This window comes from Archocentrus centrarchus, unplaced genomic scaffold (genome assembly GCF_007364275.1).
Source record: "Archocentrus centrarchus isolate MPI-CPG fArcCen1 unplaced genomic scaffold, fArcCen1 scaffold_29_ctg1, whole genome shotgun sequence".
Lineage (NCBI taxonomy): Eukaryota > Metazoa > Chordata > Actinopteri > Cichliformes > Cichlidae > Archocentrus > Archocentrus centrarchus.
In genome coordinates this window covers 2,864,445-2,889,503 of record NW_022060258.1, presented here as the reverse complement: position 1 = coordinate 2,889,503, position 25,059 = coordinate 2,864,445, and the positions used below count along the sequence as shown (strand labels likewise).

Genomic DNA, 25,059 nt, shown 5'->3' with positions numbered 1-25,059 from the left:
GAGCGACCCTCCAGCTCACACGAGATCCTCAGAGCAGACCCAGGTCTGCTGACACAAGCTGTAGTCCACAAAGCTGGAGCTGTGTATGTCTGAACACAGGATGAGAGACTGTCCAGATAAAAGCAGCTCAATGATGTTGGGGACCACCATAGCAGCAGCGGGGCCAGTGAGCCGCTACGGAAAACACAGGCCAGAAAGGGCCCAGGTTCAACTGGCTGGCAGTGACTGAACTTTCAAAATAAGAGCAAGAAGTTCCTATTTTACCAAGCTAGAAGAGAACTGACCGTGGATGCTGCTGTTCTTGGACTGGGAAAAACAAAAAAAAAAGGAAGTTTTAGTACATTATGACTTAATAATAATAATAATAATCAAAAGTTAATTTGTTGATCTTGCACTTGGATTTATTCAAACCAAACTGTACTGCATAAATCAGCTCTGTCCAGAGTTTATTGCCTTGCTTGAACCACTTTTTTTAAATCCTCTCAAACACTTGTTAGTTTTAATCCACAAAGTTAAACTTTCAGTTTGTTCTTTGAAGTGTTTTCATTTGCGATGTTTGTGCTGTTGCCTCGCATCATTCCACTGCAGATTTTGGATAAAAGTTGGCTGTTAAATGTCTGATCTGTAGAAACCAAATCAAGAAACCGAGGCCTTTGTTCTTCATCTGTCAAGCATTGTCTCTCCTCCGGGAGGCGTAGTGCGTCCAGTGAGTGCTTTTGCTTAGTGCGTGTGGAGCAGGTACGTTTGTTAGTTATTACTTTAATGATACAATCTGTAAGATTCCTCTGAAAAACAGATCATTTGGCAGCTTAAAGCACATTAAGACCTGCTGTGCTGTGTGCTGATTGCCTGTTTTCTTATAGAAGAGTGCTAAACTGTATATGGAATCTGAAGGAAAACCCAAGACTGTTGCATTCAGCACTGGATGGATTACTCCCTCTAAAAGTTTCAGAAAATTCATAATTCATAGCTGTTCTTAAATCTTTTTTTCCTCAGACTTTCAAATGCAGTAATCTGTCAAATGTATGACAAATAATGTACTGTTTCTGCTTCGTGGAAGATGAACATGTGGCTGCGCGAGTCGAACCGTTTCATCTAAACTGATCCCCGTTTGTAAGCGCCCACTCCGACACCTTCTCCTGTAAAATGATTCATCTCAGAAAAATAAAGTGCTTAAGATTACTCGTGGAGCTAAAATAGATGCATATGAGAGTGGATTGTTTTCTGAATGACGAGTGAAGGTCAGACAGCCGGTCTAAAATAATGAATACGGTGCTTAAAGTAAGCTGTTTTTGGAGTTTAAAACTGAGAAGAGTTTCCACACAGCTTCCTTTAACCTCTGACTGAGTTCAAGTCTAAAAATAGTCGCTGTTGGCTTATTTACTTTTGCCAGAGCTGCCGAAGGGAAGGAAAGCAGAGCACATTTGGAGGGAACTGATGGCACCTGGGAGGGAACGTTCATGATTGAAGCAAACCCTTGGATTAAAGGGTGCAGATTAGCAAGACTTAAGGTGTGTGTGTGTGTGTGTGTGTGTGTGTGTGTGTGTGTGTGTGTGTGTGTGTGTGTGTGTTGGGGGGAGGGAGGGGGGATCTCATGTTACCCAGCTGTCATTTTCAGTCATGCTAGCAACAGTACCCAGCTGTCTGACACACACACGAGCAGCTGCTCCCAGCTGTCAGTGTGCCTCGGCTCTTTGCTGGTGGTCTCAGCAGGACCAGGATCACACACGTGGGCTCCTTAAACACACAGGTTTCTTTTTTCATTTGTCTGTCCTGAAGAAGCTTTAATATTGTAAAAAATGATCTCGTGTGTGTGTCTGTGTGTGTGTGACAGGACCGATTGTTTGAACTTGTCCGATGTTTGAGGAGGACTTTGAGTGTGTGTGACCTGCACGTTCGATCTTTTCCCTCATGAATCTGCTTTGCTTTTAGCTTCTCCAGCTCACTTCTCCTAGCCGTTCTCACACAGTGCAGTGTAGCCCAGAACCTCATCCACAGTCATGGTCAAAGGTTTTTGCAGTGGTACACGTTCTGTTTCACACACCCTGCCACTTCAGTTTTTATCTAGATAATGTTTTACACGTACAAGCAGGTGGACAAGCAGAAGCCCAGAAACTTGGAGCTCTGATAAGGCAGCGATGGGTCCGCATCAGGCAGGATTTGGCCCAGAAGCTGATATCTGCAGAAGTTATGAAGAAGAAGGGTGAACACTGTAGATACTTTGAATCACTGATTTATTTGCCAGTAGAAGCCTTTGAAACTTCACTGTATCACTGGAACATGTGAAAACAAATAATCTGAATAAAAACTGAAGCAAAAAGTGTCTGAAACACAAAATTTGGCCATGACTGTAGAGAACATGTGAGGAGATGTCTGACAGTCAGATCTGATGTTTGATGGACTTTAAGTAGTAACTCCATGTGATCCTGATCATTCATCATTACCTCTGTCCAGGCAGCTCAACCACACGGAGCGTTTCCAGTAGTGCGAAGCCGAGTAGTTCCATCGGGTTTGAAAGGAAAAATGTCCTAACATGATTCTCCTGAAACTGACAGTTCATTCACACACACACACACACACACACACACACACACACACACACACACACACACACACACACACACACACAAATCCATGTGTGCACTCACTGACAGCACATGCGGTTTGATGTGCGACCTCATCCCAACAAACTAAATGTCAAACATGTTACTAATGCTAAAAGGTGATTAGCATGTGAAGGGCAGATTCATTTTATTTGAGTTTTCCGTCTCCCTCACTAAGGAAATAAAAAGACCTGTTCACATGCTGCTTTGTTTGGGTTTCAGTGGGCAAACATGAAAAACATCTTTTCATTTTCCACAGAACTCTGTGTAGCTCCTGACTTTGACTTCTTCTCCCGTTGGGCAGCAAAAGCCGGGGGCATGTTTGCTCGAAACGCTGGACACTTTTCTGGAAAGGGTGGGTGTCCTGCAGGTTGTCTGCAGCCGGAGCTTTAGGCTCACAGAGATTACTGTACATGCACTGAGCTCATTATTAGGAACTTTGATCATGTTTAATATGAACATCATCCACTGGAGCAGGAGATACATGACAGGAAATGAGAAAAGCAGAGTGCATTGGCTTCAGTATCACAGCAGAAACAGATTGAACGTTAACAAGAGAGGAAGGTGTGTGTGCGAGAGAAAACACAACTTCAGCAGTGTAATTGGAGTGAAATGTAATTACTCTTCCTCCTACACATTCTTTAACAATAATTATATTTCCCCCTCCTTTCTCTCCCGATTTGTCTCTCCATCTTTCTCTGATTGTTAATTCTTTCATATTTCATTTTGCAGCCGTTGCACTGTTATAATTAGCTTACAGAGATTTGCAAAGCATTGCTGCATCTTCCCTTTATGAGCTGTTAGCCACACACACACACACACACACACTTTGTCCAAAACCTATGAGCTTTGGAAGCGGGCGAGTGAAAGCGCTGATGCTCCGGCGTTGCAAAAACACGACTCTAATCAAAGTGGACGTGTGTTTGGCTGCGTCCGCAAAAGAATTCCCAGGATTCTTCCTGCTGGGTTTGTTCTTATTTATTTATTTATTTATTTTCAGCTTTGCCTCAAATTAAACCCTCATTCTGATGAAGTTGAAGCACACCGAGCCCTCGGGTGGGGGTGGGGGTGGGGCAGCGCTGGACCTTCTCATTGATATGAACAATATTTTCAGACTGCAGGAAGTGGGTGTGCTTCTTTCATCTCGGTGAAGGTCAGGCTGAGGTTTCATTTGTTCTCTGATGAAACCCAGAACAAGGATGTTTTGAATGCTCCGATGATGGGTGGTGGATCTTGTTTTCCATGACAGGATTATTTGATGGATAAGGCTCCTGTTGTTGGAGATAATACATGGCGCTCCAGCCGCTGCAGGTAGCCCGCCCACACAACTCTAGAATCCAAACTTTCACTGGGTGTGTTTGTGGAGCTGGGAGGTCTGGAAAAGCAGCCCCACCTACAGCTTTGTTGTTGTGTCTTTGTACATGTTGACTCTGAATTTTGTCCTTGTATGTTGGTGTAAATTTATTGAAGCAGTAAATTTTGATGCATAGTTTCCACTAAACCCATGAACGGCACATTAATTTCATGTTACAGGCTCCAGTTTCTTATACATATGCATACACATCTGTGCAGACATCTGCACATTGCACAGTGGCTGTAACACGCTGACGCGGCGCGCTGGCTGCCGGATGGATCATATTTACGTCGGGGTCCCGCCCGTGAGCCGAGGTTGCTGTTTTCTTGTCCTTCTGTCGTGTTTTTCCCGCTCTCTCTCAGAACTCTTGTTTTATGAGGCAGGTTCACATCTGCTTCCAGCTGTCTGTCACTGAGATATTTCAGTGACTCCTATATCAAAGCCGGGAAGGCTAAGGAGTGGCCGGAAATTTCCGGCTGGGAATTGTTATTCCTGCCGGTTGGATTTGTGGTTATTGTTCTCAGAATTCAGTGTTATTAAAAATCAGTTCGTTTGTTGGTTTAAATGGAGCTCCGACTCCCACGGCTCTGCTCTGATCTCCTCTGCACTCTCTCTGTGTCATGACCCAAAACATGTTTATTGACTGTGGAATTATTAAGTGAAGTATTAAGTTTAATTCATTCAAAACCCTCAGTGGAAGAGTTAAAGAATCTTTGGTATAGCTGGCTTATCATGCATAATCATAAGTATTTTTTAACCTCTGTTTTCTTTAACTATGCTCACACAAAACTAATTTGACAGCAAATAAACTTAAAAACATTTTTAAAGCTTTTAAATGAACCTTTCACTTGGATTAGAGCTGCAGAAATGATTCGATAAACAGCAAGAAGATTCCAACTTCCGGAACCAACCGGGATATTTTTTCATTTGTCTTCAGTCGCGCTAAACTGAAATTTTGGGGGGATTTGGAGGGTTTTATTAAACACTGATATTTGAGTATATTGAGTACTGGAGTGTTGAAACCTCTGACGTCCTGTATTGAAGCCTGTTTAGTGTTTAGGCCGCCGCCATCTTGGTGTTTTGAAAGCTGGGGACACAAAGATTTACTTTACTCTAAACGGGGGCCAAAATTTTCAGAAAAAACATTGTTTATTCAATTCAACCTGAAATTAGCAACTGAGACCATAAACTCAGGGAAGTGTTAACTGAGTTTCTAAAGTAATGGAGAGAAGTAGGCTCATTGTCTCAATCACTGCTGCAAATTCAAATTTAGAGCCGGGCCTACGTACTGCGGCAGCCTGTAACAGGGTTAGAGGGTTTTCATAATCTGAAGGTAAAAGTTTGCATGGTGATGCTGGGGGGGGTCAGGTGACTCTGGATGCAGTTCTGAGTCTCTGGTTTGACAGTTGGGTGTTTTGCGCACCCCCATCATCCACCCGACCTCCTCCTGATGACGTGATAAAATATTCGCCTGAGAAAGTTATTCAGTTTCGGGGTTTTCTCAGATTTCGCGTTGGATTTTGCAGGTTTGTCGGGAGAGTTTTCAGTCTGAGGTGATCAGCGCAGGCGCGGCACCCAGACTCGCTCCTCGCCACCTTACGCGCTCGCGTACAGCACGTGGCGGCGAAGCAGCCGCAGCCTGGAGGGTGGATTTGCATTTCTATTATTCTGTAGCTGGAGCTTCTTCCTCTTGTTCCAACTGGAGCCAAGCTAATTACAAATGTAATTACGAGTGGGAATGCGGATTAACTTGAATGCATTTTAGAGCAGATTTTAGAGAGGAAGTGCCGATTGTTCAGTCACCAAGGTCCCCATTTGGCTCTTGATGCTTCCGTTTTTGAAATTCATCCATAAGTCGCCAATAATGAGGCCTAAATTATCACAAAGACACACGCTTCCCCCCCTCTCTCGCACACCGTGACAGAACAATGTGGACTTCTTATATCCTCACACCGGAAGAATAAGCTCTCTCTGTTTACGCACTGCAGATCAGGCTGGATGAAGGAACCGGTTAAATAGCTAAAATGTGCCTAATCTCCGTGCTAAATATCCAAATCGCATTGTAAAGGTAAACCACGCTGTAATCCTGACTTTCACTCACTGCAAACACAACCTGTAGTCTCGTCCCAAGGGAGCGCTACCCGCTGCTCAGAATGCCGCTCCTCTCCCGGGAGTGTGAGGAGGAATATTTCGGTTCGGTGTATCAGTGGGATGCAGATTTACAGCACTGGTGCTGGACAGCGGGAATATTTGCGTCCTGCACGGCGTCAGTGTCACCTGTCAGTCTGGGAGCTTCTTCAGGAAGGTGACCATTTTTAGAAGCGCGCCCTCTCTCTCTGTTTATCACGCCGCTCTCGTCCTGTCTGTGCCAATAATAGAGGCATCAGCTGTGACTCTGGGGGACTGAAAGGTGACGGGAGGGAGAAGGCAAACGGACGTGGAGTGAGGAGAGAGTGAAGGAGGGACGGGCAGAATTTTAAAGTGCCGTTGAAGTGCTAAGACGCCTGTCTCTGATTATCTGCCACGGGGGGATGCCTTTCTTCTAATTGGCCCCTGCGTGGCGTTTCTGTGCGCTCATTGGTTGCCCAGGGTATTTCCAACGGAGGAATTTCCTCACAGGTTCTTTACTATTTCATGCTTGGAGACTATTCAAAGTACAAGCCTCCACACAGGGGTGAAATTATTTCTTGTGGTATTTTATTAATCAAGACACCATGAAGACAACATATCCAGGTTTAGATCATCTTCACACACAGTATATTAGCTTATATTAATATAAATTAGTAGCTCTTATTTTCAGCATTTCATTTCAGTTTTATTTATATAGCAGCAGTCACCTCAGTGCCCACCCCTGCTACCGCTAGCATGAAATGACGCCCTGATCATCTTGGCGCAGACACTGGTGGGAAAACAAACTCAAACACAATAGAAGGTTGTAAAACGCTCAAAACAAAAGCTTTGGGGTCCCAATAAAGAAGACGGTCTTTTTGAGAAGCTGTTTGTACAGAGTCTTCCAGCTGTTACCATGAGCACGCCAAAGGAGGGCCGTGACATGGAGACAAAAACGGCATCGTGCGAGCATCAAACGTGAAGTCCTAACAAAGTGTCTTGGATCCATGCCACACAGTGCAGCTTGAAGTAAACGTGAACAATTTTAAAATAGCCGGTGTGCTGTTTTATCAGTGTGTGTAGGTGTGGTCCCTGTACACAGGAGGAGATCTCCAGCAGAGGCAGACTCAAAACCTTTGGGAGGGTGAAGGTGAAGATTAAAATATCTATAGTCTAAAAAATGCTGACCATCAGTTTTCCACAGTCAGATTAATTCAATTTTTTTGGCTCTGCCAGCAGCTATAACATACCCACAGATCAGTTTTCTTTAGAATATTGGAAGCCAGATTCAATGTTTGTTGTGATGGACAGGCTGACAGATGAGGTCAGGCAGGAGACTGTGATGTTTGCAGATGACATTGTGATCTGTAGTGAGAGCAGGGAGCAGGTGGAGGTATGCTCAGGAGAGAAGAGGAATGAAAGTCAGAGGTAGCACGACAGAATACGTCTGTTAATGAGAGGGAGGCAGGTGGAAAGGTGAAGCTGCAAGGAGCGGGGGTAGTGAATGTAGATGGGTTTAAATGCCTGGGGTCAACCATCCAAAGCAGCAGACAGAGAGGTGAAGAAGAGAGTGCAGGCGTGGTGGGGTGGGTGGAGACGAGTGTCGGGGTGATTTGTGACAGGAGAGTAGCGAGAGTGAAAGGGAAGCTTCACGAGATGGTAGTGAGACCTGCTGTGATGGATGGTTTGGAGACGCTGGCACTGACACAAAGACGGGAGGCCGAAAGAAAAACACGATCAAAATAGTTGCAGGTTAATTTTAGAGGTTTGAACACGTCGACAGTGACGGTGGGTGGAGCTGCAGGAAGGCTTCGTCGTCCTCCATCTGTCCTCGCTCTTAAGCTTGCTGTATGTTGTGTTCAGGGTGTTGAGCTGCACTCCAAAAAAACCTAAAATATTTTATTCCATTCATCTTAAAACATTTGGGTCGCTTCATTCTGATTAGCAGCACCCACAAAACATGTTTGCAGTTACCTGCTTTTAAAAAGTTTTACTTGTACAAAGGTACTAAGTACTGAAAGTACTACCCACCCCTTTTAAGGGTAAAACTATCTCCCTGAAAACTAATGTAGACCCCGAATGCAGCCGTCCTAAACTGAAGAATTTGGTGAATAGTTTTAAGGCAGACGGCAGCCACAGGTCTGCTCATCATTGTCCTGGTTTATGAGTCAGAGACGGAGAGAGTAGCATGGGAGCCATTTCTTTATAAAGAGGGAATGACATCAGATATTTTGTGGTTAGGCTCAAGCTGTTTCTGCCCACGGGGGCCGTTTGAGGAAGAAGAAAGGGGCAGAACTCCCACCTTCTTGTTAACACCGGACAGGAATGCATGCATAACTCGCTAAGTTTAGATTTCACTGGCAAGTTTTCACATTGTGCTCTCAAACTGATAATGAATCATCTCCCAAACCTCTCGAACGTCCCACTCCCTCTCTGCTTTTAGTCCTGCATCCCACCCCTCAACAATCATCACCCTCTTTCTCTTTTAGGCCAATCACCACCGTCACTAACCCCCCCCCCCCCCCCCCCCCCCCCCCCCCCCCCCCCCCCAGAGGAAGAGCAGCAGCAAGTGTCTGGTTTGTGGTTTATTTATAATGCTGGGCGATGGAGTCATGTCTGGATATTTATTCTGATCCCTGAGCAGCAGGGAGCACCTGAGTACGTCAGGCTGTATTTCAGTAAATGAACATTTGCTTCTTCCCAAATTCTTTTATTTTAGTTAGTTTAAAAAAAAAAAAAAAAAAAAGCAAGAAGAAGCAGAAAACTTGTGCTGCAGAAAAATGTTTTTGTTTTCTTTTCTGATATTCTGTTCATCATCTCTGGACCTCCAGGTCGGTGCAGTGGGTAAATGTTACACCGAAGCTGGGACAAACACCTAATCGACTGAAGGGAAAAAAAACCCGAAATATTTTGGGATAAACGTCTGGGGTTCAGGCTTGTAGTGTCGGCTCCACGTTTGCTTTTTAAAAGTGGATTTACTTTGACATCCTTCTTAGAAATACCCCCGTGTTCCTCACCAGTCAGCTGCCGTTACACTTGCATTAGTTTGGGTGGTTTTGCACAGTGTTGCCTCATTTCTTAGCACGCTGCAGCCGCTGGGGTTTTACAAGGAAATAAATTCAGCTCCAGGATTGTTTTTTTCTTCTGTTTTCAGGAATATCATCAGCTTACATAAAGACACAGAAAGGCTTTAGTGATGAACTCTGAATTATGCTGGAGAGTCCGTTTCTGACTCTGAACTCCAGTTTCAGTCAGCATGGTTATTTCAAGTAAATAAAACACACAAGCCGGTATAAATCAGTTAGTGGGTGAAAATTTGTATGTACGTAATTCCTGCTTCAGTTTCTTTTAAAACTCTTAAATTGTGAAATTAACTTCTTTCTAAATAAATGTCTTAAAAATACTTTTTTTTTTTTTTTAGGGGCCTGCTTGGGCAGTTAAAAACAAGAAGTAAAAATCAGAGATCAAAGTGATGCCTTCAAACTCAAGATTTTGTCTGATCAAAGATTTTCTTTTCTGGCAGAGAAAGCATCAAATACCATCTCTGCAGTGATTATTGCACTGTTGCTGACCAAACGACTTGGTGCATGTATGAAAGTGCAGATGTAACTCTTTGTTTCAACATTGTTCAGCCTTCAGTTTTTGTTTTTTAAGTTTTGATTTAAATTTGTAAATTTGCTCTTTAATGCTGGACATTTGAACGCTGCGGTCTGTGGGGGTGGACCCAATTTTGGTGGCAGCCTCTAGAGGACATTAGATGAACTGCGGCGTTTCCATCCCGCTCGGTCTCACGGCCCTTTCTCAGGCTAAATCTTTGAGCCGTGGGTAATGTTGGTAGATGTGCACAAACACAAAACTTACCAACATGTCATAGTGTGGTAGTTCTTTTTGGATTAGACCTCTTGTGATGCACCAGGCTTACTGTTTGAATCCAGCTGACCTCTAAGTGTTTTATCCTGAGATTTTGCTAGTTTCCCAGCCCACCTGTGCCACAGTGCTGGGAGATGGGCGGAGCCTGTTCAGGGGCGGCGTTGAAGGTGTTGAGGTAGTGACGGCTTTCTGTCCTGCTCTGAGTCAAAGATTTCTCTCTTTACCTCTCCGTGTGTACGTGCCTCCTTTCTGTGCGCTGACAGCTCCTCTTTATCCAGCTCGCTGGCGCTTTCACAGTGATACTCCCCCGCCATCGTCAGCCCTATTGTCATGCGATGAATAGAAAGGCTGTGTTTTTGATAGGTGAGTGAGCGCCAGGAGGGAAAAAAAGAAGAAAAATGGCCTTGAAGGTTTTGGAGATGTGTGGCGTAGCTTAATACTCTGGAGGGAGGACAGGAAATGTTTCAGATAAAGAAAGCCGTGCAAGGACAAAATGTAAAACAAAAACCATCCTGAAACAGAGAAGCAACTAAGGCAATCAAACAAAAGAGAAACTGATGACAGCAGAGAAAAGCAATAAGGCGGAAGAGGAAATGGGGGGGGGGGGATGTTGCCTCTGGCAGTGCAGTTGAAGGTACCCTACGTGAAATCAAGGGGGTTTATCTATGGTGGCCATCTTGGACTACTTTTATGAAGCCTCAGTAAAACTTTAAGGCTCCAGAAATAATTCCAAGGAGCTTCAGTGGAAAAAAACCAAAAAAACATTTAAAAGTAGAAAAAAAAAGCTGGACAAAAAAAAGGTAGAAATTCTGAACTTGAGTGAGAATTCCAGTTTTTTCCCCTTCTCGCTGCGGATTTTGATTCTTTGTATAAAAGCTTCAGCAGCGGGGGGATCGACTTGGTGGCGCTCCTGATTAAGAACAAAGTTTTGACCAAAGGTGATGCATGCCGAGGGTGACGCAGCGACAACAAAGGGTCCTTTGAGCTGGTTGAAAAGCTACCTGGGAGGCCTGGTGTTGCTGTTGCCGGGGAAGTCCTGCAGTGATTTCACTTTCTCCAGCGGGCAGCTGCTACGGGGCAAAGTGGAGTCACAGCGGGGGTCTCTCTTTCTCGTTCTCACCCTCTTTCTGTCTAACCAAAGCACTCGGGGAAATCGTTTGTGTTGTGACACACACACACACACACACACACACACACACACACACACACACACACGCGCGCTCAGGAGGGGATCCTCTCTGCCATGAAAGAGCCGTATGAATAACAACCTCTGCGTTCACTCTACACACACACACACACACACGCGTGCACACACACACACGCGTGCACACACACACACACACTCCCACTCAGTTTGACCCCAAACACAATAGAGAAGGCATGCATTCATTAGCAATTCCAAGAAGGCTTTGACTGGTTTGGCATTGTTGGCTAATCCAAGGTCCCACCGTATATCACCTTCACCTCCCCCTCTTCTTTTATCCATCTTAGTCTCCCTCTCTCTCTCCATCACACCTCTTTCACTCCTTTCTCTCGGCACTTTCATTCTCCAGACTCGAGTCATTGAATAACCCAGCAATGAGTGATTTAAGGGAGGAGGGGGTGAGAGAGAGCCAGAACTGCTGTAAGAACTAATCAGATTACTCCAGAGCATTGATATTATTATTCCTCCTTACACCCTCCCTTGGTGTTCACGATGGATTTCTATCAACAATGAGATTTGCGTTGCACAAATCAGTTTAAGACGCTGAACTTGTCGGTGAGATTGACTTTTGATTGAGTGTGAGCTTTAAGTTGGGCTCTTTAAGTTTCACTGGATGTTTTTGCCCCTCTGCCCTGAAAGCAGCTCCTCTAACCGTGCCTTCCTTCTGTTTCCTCACAGATCTCAAAGGTGCACGACACAATGGGACTCCTCTTAAACCTCTGAGGGGAAAGCACAAAAGACGGAGGGGAACAGGAATAAAGCCAAGTGAAGAAGAAAAAAGAAGAGGACAAAAGAGGAGGAGGAACAGAAGAAAGAGAAGATTCTTCCTCAGCGCCAGGCAAAAAGGTGGGCGGAGAAGGAGAGGGAGGGAGATTTGTAAAGAGGGATTTGCTCTATCTGTTGGGGGTGCATGCTCCCTCCTGAGTCCCCCCCCCTCCCACTTGGACATCCTCCTTTTTATTTTATTTTCTGCATCAGTGACAGTCCGACAAAAGGGGAAGAATGCGCAATAAACAAAGTTTGGGCTGGCTCGAGCCGAGCAGGGGCCTCGATGTGAGACTACCCAGGACTAGAGTCTTGCTGCTGGGCTTGTTTCTCGCTGTGGCCAGCTGGCTGCCAATGCCGGCCGCTGCGGAGATGGACATTGACATGCTTGGTGGCATGGTGTTGATAGAAGCAGGTGGAGAAAGTGAGAGGTTTGACGGAGGCAGAGGTGAGCTCGAGGCCTCCATGCACTCCTCAATCTTGCAGGACTTCCAGGAAGTGACAGAAGGTATCCCGGCGATGGATGTTGGTGATACGGTCGCGATTCAGCAGAACGGTGCTGCACCCACAGCCTTCCCCGACTCCTCAGCAGTGGTGGGTCGGATTTTCTGGATGAAGGTGCCAAATAAGATGGAGGATGTCTACCTGGGTGATATCATCAAGGTGAGTCTATCAATCAGAATCTTTAGGCTTTTATTCCCACATTTATTTCTGCATTTTCATTAAAAACACCTCTATATGAAGATTTCTTTTTACTTTAAATTGTATTCTGGTCTTTTTTCTAATCTTATTAAAATCCTTGTGCAGACTTGTGGCAACTCAAAAAGAGATACAGATAGTTCTCCTACATGGAGTCATTGCTCAAACGCTGGACACCAAATGCACTACACTGCCAAAAGTATTCGCTCATCTGCCTTCGCACACATACACATTTGACATCCCATTCTTAATCCACAGGGATTAACATGAAGTGGGCCCACCCTTTGCAGCTATAATAGTTTCAACTCTTCTGGGAAGGCTTTCCACAGGTTTAGGAGTGTTTATGGGAATTTCTGACCATTCTTCCAGAAGCACATCTGTGAGGTCAGACACTGATGTTGGAGAGAAGGCCTGGCTCACAGTCTCCGCTCTAATCCATCCCAAAGGTGTTCTATCAGGCTGAGGTCAGTCAGGTTCTTCCACACCAAACTGGCTCATCCATGTCTTTATGGAGCTGCTTTGTGCACTGGTGTGCAGCCATGTTGGAACAGGAAGGGGCCATCCCCAAACTGTTCCCACAAAGTCGGGAGCATCAAATTGTCCCAAATGTCTTGTTATGCTGAAGCATTAAGAGTTCCTTTCACTGAAATTTTTAAAATTTTGCAGTGTAATATCTTTGTTACTATAAACCCCATTGTCATTTTATTAAAATTACAAGACACAAGAGAATTATGAGCATTTCTACCTAGAACTCCCATAGGTGGTCATTTTGACCACAACACATTATTTACATTAATTTATAATAAATAAATATGATATGTTTAAATATAACTTGTAATCAATAAAAGATCAAAGAATACATGGATAATGCTACCAATCAAGTAAAGACGGTCGTGTCCACGGTCATAGCTGTCATATTGCCCATGTGCATATACAGCATAATTTGGTGAAACCGGATGCTTTTTGATCCCTGACAGCTACCGCCTGCTGTCGATGGGCAAAGTGTCGTTCCTGGTGTTCTCGTGAACTTGAAAAAAGGTGACTGGACTTTTATTTAAACCCTAATGGGCGACGTCCCCTTTGGAGGTGGTTGTTAACCCATTGTTAGTCATCATCACATGATCCAAGGTGTGAAAAAAATGTGTAGATCATGACCACAAAGGGAGACCTATGAGACCTTGTCACTTCAGGTGGCCTCAATAGGTCACCTGAAGTACAGTGTACGTGGGGTTTAAGGCACCTGGAAGGGGTCTCTAGGCTGTATTGTAGGAAGTTGACAGCTGGTGTCATAAGCTGCCACCTCTGTTCTATGATGGCTGTTCACAGTGGGCATAGATGGCCTCCTTCACTCCTTTTTTAAACCATCTTTTTTCTCGGTCCAAAATATGAACAGTGGCATCCTCAAAAGACGTGGTTATCCCACCTGGGCCTTCATCAAATCACTGAAGATGCACAGGAAAGAAAGTCAGACATCCCAGCCACCCTCTAAGACAAAAACTGGTCCTAAGGACAAAACTCCCAAACACAAGCTAAGCAACACAGCTGTGCAGTGCAGCGAGGAGTGCTCGGACCTTTACGCTGGAGAAACTAAACAGCCACTCCACAAAGGCATGGCGTAATATAGAAGATCCACCTCAGCATAACAAGACTCAGCTGTACTTCTGCACCTAAAGGATGAAGGACACTCGTCGAGGTTGCCAGTGTTGACATTTTGGACCAGGAAGGGAGGACAGCTTGAAAGAGGAGTAGAAGTGGTTTCACCTGAAAACCCTGGTGGTAATGACCCACACTTTTTTTTTTTTTAACACCTTAGCTCATGTACAAGAGCACATGAATAATACTGGGTCAATGACTGCCTCCAGAGGGGGCAACTCCCACTAGGGTTTATTTCTTGGATAAGAGGGGAACCGGTTTAAAAAAAAAAAAAAAAATTAAAGAAGTCCACTCACCTTTTGTCGAACTATTGAGAAAACCATGACCTGGATAACTGAGAATCTACACAGGCATATGTTCCCGCTACTGACATATTTAGTTGATTGGTGACATTACAGATCCATGCATTCTTGTTTTTATTGATTATAAATCCTTTTTATATGTATGATATTGTTTTTTTTTTAAATAAATACATTTTAGCAAATAATATATGGTTGTCAGAAAGACCACCTATGGGAGTTCTAGTGGTTTTTTTTTTGGTTTTTTTTACAGAGCACGCCTTGAAGTTGTCTTTTATTTTGAAGTTTATGAATCCAAAAAGTGCTGCTCACAGTTTTACTACTCACAACTTTGGGAGAGTTTTGGAAGGTGCAGCATTAAAACATCGGTAAACACTTGTGCAGTTAATCAGATTCTATTACTCTTAAATTCCCAGAAGAAGTAATTTCTGAAGTGGACACATAATGTGATTAAAATCAGATAATTTCAGTCATTTGTAAAAAAAAAAACTGAGTAAAGTTTTTGGCTCATTATCATGCTGCAGGGTGAGTTTGGGCTCATCAGATACCTCCCTGATGTTATGATTGATGAATATGACTCTTCAAACCTTCACTGTGTACAGACACAAAAAAAGAGGCTGCCTCAGGAGGTTGAAGGCATATTGGGGGTGTTGGGGTACAAGTGCTTCATCCTGAGCGAATAGGTTGACTCCAGATGAACTCCCCAGAACAATCAGAAAGGAGCCGTTTCACTAAAAAATATGTTGGGGAAATTATGCAAGTGTGTGCCATTGCTGAAAACCTGCCCGGAGGCGGCACATTTCTGAAGTCATTCACAGCAAAATGCCCTTTTTTAATTGCACCGCATTTTCCACAATAGCCAATTTTCTATAATATATGTGGCCTTGTATCTGAGTTAGAGGCTTCAGCGGCATTTCCCTTCTCTCTCTTCCTTCCTTTTTCTTCTTCTTCTTGTCCTCCACTTGTTTCGTCTCCTTCTGGCCCTTTTTTGAGTCTAATCCCAGTTATTCATTCACTGTTCTCTTAATTCCATTTATCTTCCTCTCCTCCTGCCTCCTTTTCCATCTCCTCTCCTCTCCTCCACCCTTGGATAATTGTTCCAGGCACACTTTCTCCGCTCACTCTGCTCTCACACTCGGTGTGATCTCTTTCAGCTCCCCCTCCTCCCATTCCTCGTTTCCTCCTCTTCATCCACTTCTCTCTCCAGGGCAAACCTTCAATATTTTCTTCATGCCATCCATCCATCCTTCTTTTCTGTCATCACTCGCACCTTCCTGCTGTTCATCCACCCCTCTCTGCCTTTCTTCTTCCTAATTATCACTTTTAACCTCCTCTCCTCTCGCCATCACATTCCAGCTTTTCATATCCTGTTGCTTACCCCCTCCCCTCTTCGCTCCCTCCTGCCTTCATATCTCCATTGCTTTTAAGTCCCATCTCTGCCCTCCACATCCTTCCTCCCTCAGCCTCTCCTTTCTTCCACCCCTGTCAAATCACATCAGATCATATCAATCAAGCTCCCCCAGCGACGAGCAGCATGGAAATTTACTTTAAACCGCCCCAATAAAACTCGGCATATTTGCACACAATCCGACTTCGGAAAGATTTTATTTCTGCACATACGGCACAAAAATGTCAGAGATGAATTTTTCAAATGCTAGGAAGGATTCACAGAAGTTTGGTTGTGTAGAAAGAGTTTATTTCATACTCAGTGGGAGCTTCTCTTTAATGTTTCATTAGTGTTAATGTTCTTTTACGGTTTACAGATGACTGAACGAGGCTGTTTGCTAAATTTTTAGCCGATCGGCACCAACTTGCTAGTGAAGAAACTGGGTGCTGTGTTCATGTCGGTGTTCGTGTGTGTGTTCGGTCTGGAAGTTTAAAGGGATATGATGTAGATTCCATGTGACAGCTGAAATAAACCCGCTGGGGCAGTCGCCTGGTTTATGAGGTTAGCTTTTTCTTTCTAATGTAACATTGGTTTGTGAGTCAGTGCGCTGAGTTGTGGCCCTCACCTTTGTTCCTCTCCTCCTTTCTTTTCCATCTTCCATCGCCTCCTCCTTCCATTGCCCTGACCTCCCTTCTTTATTTTTTAATCATGCTACTCATCTTCCTCTCACCCTTCCCATCACAATTTCCAGCTCTTCTGTTTCCTCCCTCCCACCCCTTCTCTCTCCATTTGTCCCGCAGGCGAAAGCTGTTCTTCTAAACCTGATTATATCTGTCACACTGGAAGCTTTGGGCTTCTATTAAAGCCAATAGGAGCTGACAGCGTGGGCAAATAAGCCAAAAAATGGAAGAAGTATAGGAAAGGAAGAATGGAGAGATGGGAGGAGAGGAAGAGAAGAGATCCTGACCTTAGAAGCTGCAACTTTTGTAAAATCCTGTAAATAAAGTCATAGATTAGATCTGCAGCTTGTGATACACCGTCCTGCTGAAGCGTCCTTGTGAAAGAGTCAGTGCCTCCTCCCTTCTTTGCTTTTGGACTTTTAGCCGAGCCAAGAAATCCCTACAACTTCAACAAAGTTTGTTTACCTCCCCCTCTATTTCTAATTTCAGCCCTGCGTCTCCCTTCCCCTTCACCACTGCTGCTCTGTCCTCAATTACAAATTTCAACACTTTCTACCCACCATCCCCTCCTCCTCAGATGTTAGTCCCCTCCTCCTCCCCCTCAGGTGTTTTGAAGGTCGGCGCTCAAGGTTGTGGAGCGAAAGGCCAAATCAATTTTTGTGCTTGCCGTTGCACTCATACTAATGGCCTTTTCTTATGAAAATCTGCCAGAGTTTGAGAGGTCTCCAGCTCCATGACAGCCTCGCCTGCTCATTCACCTTTAGCTGAGCAGTCTGGGCCCGTCAGTGAATGCACGGCCGTTTAGCCATTCATGCCACGAAGAGCTGAGGATTCTCAGCTGGGTGGGCAGACCGTCAACCTCAGAGGAGGTTTTAAAGAGGTCGCAGGGTGATTTAAGAAATCTGAAATGCAGTATAAGCCTTTACAAGTACATGTTATTTATATTCAGTAATATCTCTGAGAATGATGACATTTTCCTGTGCTCTTGCAGCTGCCTGAACACATTTTCTAAGTCCTTTTTTAAGGTTAATGTGACACACCGTTTCTTCATTAAAGGGTCAGAGTGAGTTATTAGGTGATAAACTAAATGGGTATTTCACCAATACTGATCTGATATTGGCCAATGGATGGCTGCATTGGTTAATGGATTTATAATGCTCTTTCTTACCCAGAGTCATTATGAAACAGAGAAAATGCAGTTTTACAAACGTTCTCGGAGGAGTCGAGCTGCGGTTCTCATATTTTTAATGACTCATTTAGGACACTGACAAACGATTCAAGGCGGCACAGAACAAATGCACGTTCAGTGTGTATAGTGTGGTTTACGCATTCACTTAACAAGTGAAAGATCCCTGGTTCGATCACAGGAGGAGACACAAATCCCTCTGGGGTTGCGTCAGGAAGAGCATCCAGCGTAAAAATCTGCCACTTGCCGAGCTTCCCTGCTGTGAATAGGGGAGCAGCCAAGAGCTGCTTGAGTGTGTCTCTCCAGTGATGAAGCTGAAGCATGTCTGAAAGCACATGATTAAACTGCAGCCCCTCCTTCTCCTTGGACAAGTTGCACCTGCTGTGCTAAACAACCTTTCCGAACTGCTTTTCCATCTCATGAAAGCCACTGCATGTAACAAATGCACATCTCCAACCACAGGATTGTCAGTCCTGTTTTTGTGGTTGTAGCTGTTTCTATGCTGGTTGCCAGTTGGCTTATAACATAAACAACAGTGGGTGGGGAGCTCTCTGGTGGACTGTATCATCAGGGACTCTCTGAAAACTGCTAGAAGCTCCAGGTGTTCGAATCTACCTGGTGGAAAATGACCTGAGAACTAATACTGCAGTGGCAGGCAGCAATGAAATGTGTATGGTTCAGTTTTCACAGGTTATCTGTTTGAGAACACACAGTGGTGAGCTGCTCTGAAGGGGTGGGGTGTTAATGGACCAGTGTTTTTTTGCTTGAACTCATTCCTGAAAAGTTCAGGAAAATATATTGACTTCTACTCTGAGTTCCTCTCTGAGCAGGTTAACTTGGTCAGAGTGGGGGGATTTTATTTTAGGTCTTTTAAACCTTTGCGACTTGGAATAGATGAAAAGCTTTGGCCCATATGTGCAAACTGTACGCCCAAACACGGAGCTGAAGAGAAGCCCTTTTTTTTAAGTTTGGCTGTGATCGTTCGCAGCGGCTGGTGAGGTGGAACCTTTGTGATTCCGGTGTCTGCATGCAGGTGCTGCTGGGACTCAAAGACCCTGCTGTGGTTCTATCTACTGTTATTAATAGATGTGGCTGGAAGTTTGGGGTTCCTGGCCAGCAGATGAGCACTCTCCGTAGCCTCATTACTGCAATTACCAGTGTAATTAGCTGATTGGCTGATGGGCTCGCTGGCAGGCAAAGCACGCTTATCCCCTTTTCCTTTTTTATTCCAGGAAATAACTGACGCTAGCTGAAAATTCTTTTGTACTTCAGTTCTCGTAAAAAGAAAAAAGCCAGCGTGGATATTTTATCTGTTTGCCTACGAGCGTATGTTGCATACTGCTTTGTTATCTCAATGTTATGATTGTGCATGTGCATAAAGATTAAAGAGATATACTCACAGCTAACCCTTTTATAATTACTTTGTGAAAGCACCCCCACCAGCACACCTCCAGCCTCTGCGTCTTTGTCCTCCATGTAAAAGCCCCCCAAAGCAAAACTCTGGATAACAAACAGTTTATTTGGTAAAACGCTGGTCTCGCTCTCCACGGAAGATCTGAGATCACACCGAGAGGAGGAGGTGTGAGACGGAGGAAGAGAGACGCTGACAAAGACACATGCTGAGTGTGGACATTGTTGGTGATGTCTTATCCAGTGATATCAGGATTACTTTATTCACCTGGATAGTTTAACAGGTGAGCCTCATCAGGAGTTAAACCATCATTCCTTCTTCTGTTTTTATAGATTAGAGATTAGATTAAACTTTATTAATCCCTTTTGGGAGGGTTCCGTCAGGGAACTCATCCTATTCAGCCAGTCGAAGCAGAGACTCCCAAAGCTCTCTGTCCCCATCCGCTTCCTGCTCCGAGACGTAACTTGTCCCCTGAAGGTACAGCGTCCACAAAATTTCAGGCACTGCACTAATCAGTCTGTCCAACTTCCCCCACTTGTGAACAAAACTCTGAGATATTCTGTCATGTCTCTAGTTTTGTAAGAGCCTCTGACTGCTGCCCAATCCGCTAAAGTGCCTATGGTCCTCCCTGCTGGTGGTGGACCTCCATGAGTTTAAATTCAATTTAACTTTATTTCTATAGCAGTAGTTAGATATATTGTATGTCAGCAGTTTTCAAACCACACCAAGTTGTGGCTAGCACCAAAGGTCATTGCGGCTGCATTCTTATCAGCACAAAACAGCCTCTGTGCCATCTGACAGTTCTGCTTTTGATAGCATATTTCTGGTTTCTTCTGCTTTATAAAGCAGTCCACTAACATATGACTTGTCTCCCTTATCAGACAGGAGAATATAGACCAGATGGTTTCTGGTTTGGATTGTTTAGTACTCTTACAGCATGAACCAACTTTTCCAACGTGACACACTTGTGGGCTCAACCTGTCTGCACAGAACGTCTGTTGTCAGATGGAGGCAGTGTCCAAAATGATTCCCTATTAGCACCACTGACTGAGAAGACTCAGGGAGTCATTTGCCTCCTGTGGTTGGTTCAGGGTCACCTGATCCAGCTCTAACTATAAGCTTGATCACAAAGGAAGGTTTTAAGCCTAATCTTAAAAATAGAGAGGGTGTCTGTCTCCTGAATCCAAGCTGGGAGCTGGTTCCACAGAAGAGGGGCCTGAAAGCTGAAGGCTCTGCCTCCCATTCTACTCTTAAGTATCCTAGGAACCACAAGTAAGCCAACAGTCTGAGAGAGAAGTGCTCTATTAGGATAATATAGACCTCTTAGTACTATCTTGGGCAGTAAAAATAAAGTTATGATACTCTAGGCCTGTCTTGGAGTCTTGTTGATGCTTCTTTGGGCTCGCTGATCTGCAGCAGGATGAATTTGAGGTGACTGGGCTCGTTCTTGATGAGACTGATGATGGGTCAGAATCTAAACATCCAAATCTTTCAAATTTCCTGTACCCATACAATAGAATAAGTGGATGCACACTTGTATGCATATTTGTGGCAGCGTGTTGCTGTGTGTTTGCATGGAGGGAGGAAGCGGCTGTGTGCGTGCGGTTGTCAGAACGCATCGACTCGCTGTTTGGATCACTCCCCTCTTGATGAATGGAGACAGTAGCTTGTTGTTGTTAACGGCCGCTCCCTCGGGGGCATTTTGGTGGGAAAACTAACTTTCTCTTCTCCTCCCCACTGTGTCCTTTTCCCTCCTCTCAATTAAATCTCTTCCTCCTGCCCCCCCCCATCATTTACTGTCTCTTTCTCTTGTTAAGTTTCCACCACTCTCTCTCCTCGACTGAAGGGAACTCCCTTTCTATTCTGTAGTTTATTTTTTTCTTCCACATCAGCAATCTGCCTCCCCTTTCAGCTACTGCAGATTAGCTTGCAACACAAGCATGAGTAAAAATTATTTTTCTTTCTTTGCCTTCTCTGTAATTTTCTCCTTTTGCGAGACTCCATCTGCATTTTCTTTTTGATGGGTTTTAAAACCACAGCATCATTCATTTTTCCCTCTTTCCATTTGCTTCCATCTCTTAACTTACAAAAACTTTTCATTTTGACTCTCAAGGCTCTCCTCTCATAATGACAGCATTGTCAGCCTTTGTCGTGGGCCTCTCTGCTTGTCCTGCATTTTTTTCAGTCTTTTCTTTTACAGACAGGCTCGCTCTGTAAGCCCATGTAGCTCTGGATCTGTTAGCTGGCAGGACAGCAGTGGAAAACTGGTATTAAGAGAGCAGGAGGGAGGAGGCGACCCAAAGATAAAAACACACCAGAACATATGAGTCACCCTAGCTGTAAGCTAGCACGCTGTGATCGTTTTACTGGCACCAGGATGGTGGTGGCCATGTTGCTATGTAATTAAACATACAGCAGGCGAGGCTTCTTGATTCATATGTTCCAAATTATATGCTCCTACAAATTCATTCAGAATTTGGTGGTTCTTAGTTTGAGACGAGGGTTGTGTGCTTCACATTCTGGGACTCAGTCCCTTCGACTCATAGTGGAAAGCTATTTCTCCGCTACTCACATTGATGCCTTCATGTCAGTGCTGGATTTCAGGGCATAATTTCCATTTGACCTTTAGCACACATAATTACTGCCAAACAGCCACTGTTTGACTCCCTAACCCCCCCCCCCCCCCCCCCCCCCCCCCTCTTCCCCAAAGAAAAGCAAGGCAGAGAAAAATGGAGCTAATTTCAGTGGTTTCGTTTCTGAAAGTAAATACTGTTTGTGTCTGATCGCTGCTGCTGAAAAATGCCTCCCGATGATGTTGTTTTGGTGTGTCCTTCTGTAGCCAGGCAACCACAGGTTTTGGGCTGGCCGGGATCCTCCTGCATGCTTGGTTGTCACCCAAAGGGGAAGCAGAGTTGGAGCGTGGTGGGATACTTTCATTGGTTTGGCAGGCGTGGTGAGCCAAGCCATATTTGGTGTGTGAAGCTTACAGTAGCAGTTTATATTTAGACGTGGTTTTAGATTGACCTATTAAAGCAGTGCAACACACAGCAAATTGGTGATCATCACTGGATGTGATGCTTCACTGTTTGAGCAGTCAAAGTTTGATAAGTACTGCATGCACTCATTTTTTTGTAGTTTGGCTGCTTTCAAAAAAGAAAAAAGAAGAGAAAAGAGAAATGTCCACACAAATGAGATTACCTTTCAGACAGAAGACCTGGGCTTTTGTCTGAGGTTTAAACCCAAACGATCCCAACCCTGAACACAGCTAAATGGCAAGAGAACCACGCGTGATAGAAAACAACATACCAACCAGTGCTGAAGTGCCTAAAGCCTGCATTCTGGTTGCAAAGAGAATGTCTAAAAATCGGAGAAAATAAATGTATTGCTCACCTGATTTGTGAGCTCAGTAGCCACTTTCCTGAACTTCATTTTGGAAACTGGGGTCAAAAGAGGGTAAACCCGCGATGCACTGAGTGTTTCTTTTCACTCACCTCTTTCACTGTTTATACCCCACTCTGCATTTAATCATTAGTTATTATTAATCTCTGGCTTTCTTCCACAGTGTGTCTTTTGTCCTGTCTCTCTCCCCTCTCCCCCCTCACAGCAGATGACCCCCCTCCCTGAGCCTGGTTCTGCTGGAGGTTTCTTCCTGTTAAAAGGGAGTTTTTCCTTCCCACTGTCACCAAGTGCTGCTCACAGGGGGTCGTTTTGTCTGTTGGGTTTTCTCTGTATTATTGTAGGGTCTTTACCAATAATATAAAGCACCTTGAGGCAACTGTTTGTTGTGATTTGGTGCTATATAAATAAAATTGAATTGAATTGATTGGAAGAGTCCATCACAAACCATTAGCCAATAAGCATGCAGTGTTTCCATCCCACTGTCGGCATGTTCAGTTTCAAAACACCAAGACACCAAAATTCCAGGCTTCTTTGACCAATGGGTGGCTTAAAACCCACCCTATTAAAGCAAGCCACCAGAGATTTAACTTGCACCTTTTTAGACAACCACTAGAGGGCTCCGACACAATTTGGATTTGGGATCAGAACATGATGAAGAATCCTGTGGACTACAAGTAGGTAGATAAGTTATTGTAACTGAGCTATAAAAGTTGTTAGAAGGAGCCTTTGGGGGACAGCTCAGGTTGAGCGGTTTGGAGACAAAGTTAGAGAGACAAAGCTGAGAGGATTTGTACATGTGTAGATGAGGGATAGTGGCTATATTGGACAAAGGATGTAGAAACTGGAGCTGCCAGGCAGGAGGAAAAGAGGAAGACCTCAGAGAAGGTTCATGGATGTAGTGAAGGACATGCAGAGGGTTGGTGTGACAGGGGAGGATGCTGGCATAGGGTGAGATGGAGGCAGATGATCCGCTGTGGCGACCACTGTTTTTACAAGAGTCATATGGTTCAAACGCTTGAAATCTCGACTTGGAACGAGGCCATCCGTGTTCTTCCTCTCATCTCAAACTGATTTTATTTCCGTCTTCTCTTCAGGCCGCAGCATTCGGCGTCACCACCACTTCAAAAGAAGGATGCTCTATACCACGTCTCTCATTATGCCCGAGCAATGCGTTTCAAATTTAATGGCCGGTCTCGACAGTAAAGCTCGTTAGCCGGATATAGATAGCTAATGTTTTATTCACAAAAGAAAAAGGACATAATTGCTGACCTAGGGACAGGCGAGGCCTTGGCCGAGTCGTTCATCTTTAAGGACGCGCTCGCTCTGTCAGGTTCCCCTGATGAAGACGGCTGGTGGGAAGCTTGAGTCTGTCAAACAGACGAGCAAATCGAATTGTGGTTGAGCTCCTTTTATTCACATATCAGAAGAAATGATGGGAGCTTAACTTTGGGTGACATGTGTTTAATTGTCCATTTTTTTCCCTCCATTGTAGCCGTGTCACAATGGATTTAACAGCGTTCTTATTTGGCCCACAGCTCTGTCTTTAGTTTACACTTTACTATGAATCGCTCCACTTTCTCACAACACTCTGCTGAGTGTCTAACTCTGCTCACACAGGACTTTGCCACACAATATCGTGAGCACAATTTTCTCATTTGTCACGTTTTGTGATGTAATTTTTTCAGTAGATGCGGCAAATCACAGCTGCTGACACTGAGAAGAGCGTACGTGTTTTCTTTGCAGCTACAGCGGGCTGTCACTGAGTGGTAGTCCCATCCACAGCCCATGTGCTCTTCTGCACACAGTATAGGACACACCATTGAAGCTGCCACATCTACTGCTGCCACTGCAAGCCACTTTGGAACCCACCTCCACCCCAGGTGTTCATTTTCATGCATTATGAAGGGCTAAACTGTGATCAAACACAGATAACACACCACACCAGCTTTATTTATAAAGCACTTTAAAAGAGCCACAGCAGATACAAGGTGCTGTATACCAAATGAGTAAAAATCTTAAAACAAAGAACCAGCAATTATTTAAAAATCTGTTAAAATGTTAAAACAAGTAAGATCAATGTCTGATGCCAGGTTGAAGGCCAAATGTCTGCAGTATCACGTCGTTGTTCCGTCTTCTCGTAGCGCGATCCCCACGCACAGACCAATGAACTCTTGGTTAAAGCATTTGAAGAGGTCAAATCCAATTATGACCAAGTGATCAGGCAAGAGTGTTTTCCCTTATTTATTGTTACTGACCCTCTCTAAAACAAGGTTAACTGTGCTGCCCCACAACAAGGGGATCTTGGGTTCAACCCCAGGCAGGACCCTCGCGTGTTCTTCCCATGCTTATGCAGGTTTTCTCCAGGAACTGTTGAGAAACCCGGCAGGTTAATGCTGCCTATCACAGCCCAGGAAGTTTCACTTCCTCTTCAAATAAAGGT

At 44.5% G+C, this 25,059-nt stretch overlaps 1 protein-coding gene across 1 annotated transcript in view; it reads left to right on the top strand.

Moving 5' to 3' along the window:
- dag1 (dystroglycan 1) overlaps positions 1 to 25,059 on the top strand; it is a 59,105-nt gene that overhangs the window by 20,174 nt on the left and 13,872 nt on the right. The window contains exon 2 of the mRNA XM_030723860.1: positions 11,819 to 12,568. Within this exon, the coding sequence (XP_030579720.1) occupies positions 12,143 to 12,568 (426 nt within the window). The 5' untranslated portion in view covers positions 11,819 to 12,142. The remainder of the gene's footprint in view (positions 1 to 11,818; positions 12,569 to 25,059) is intronic.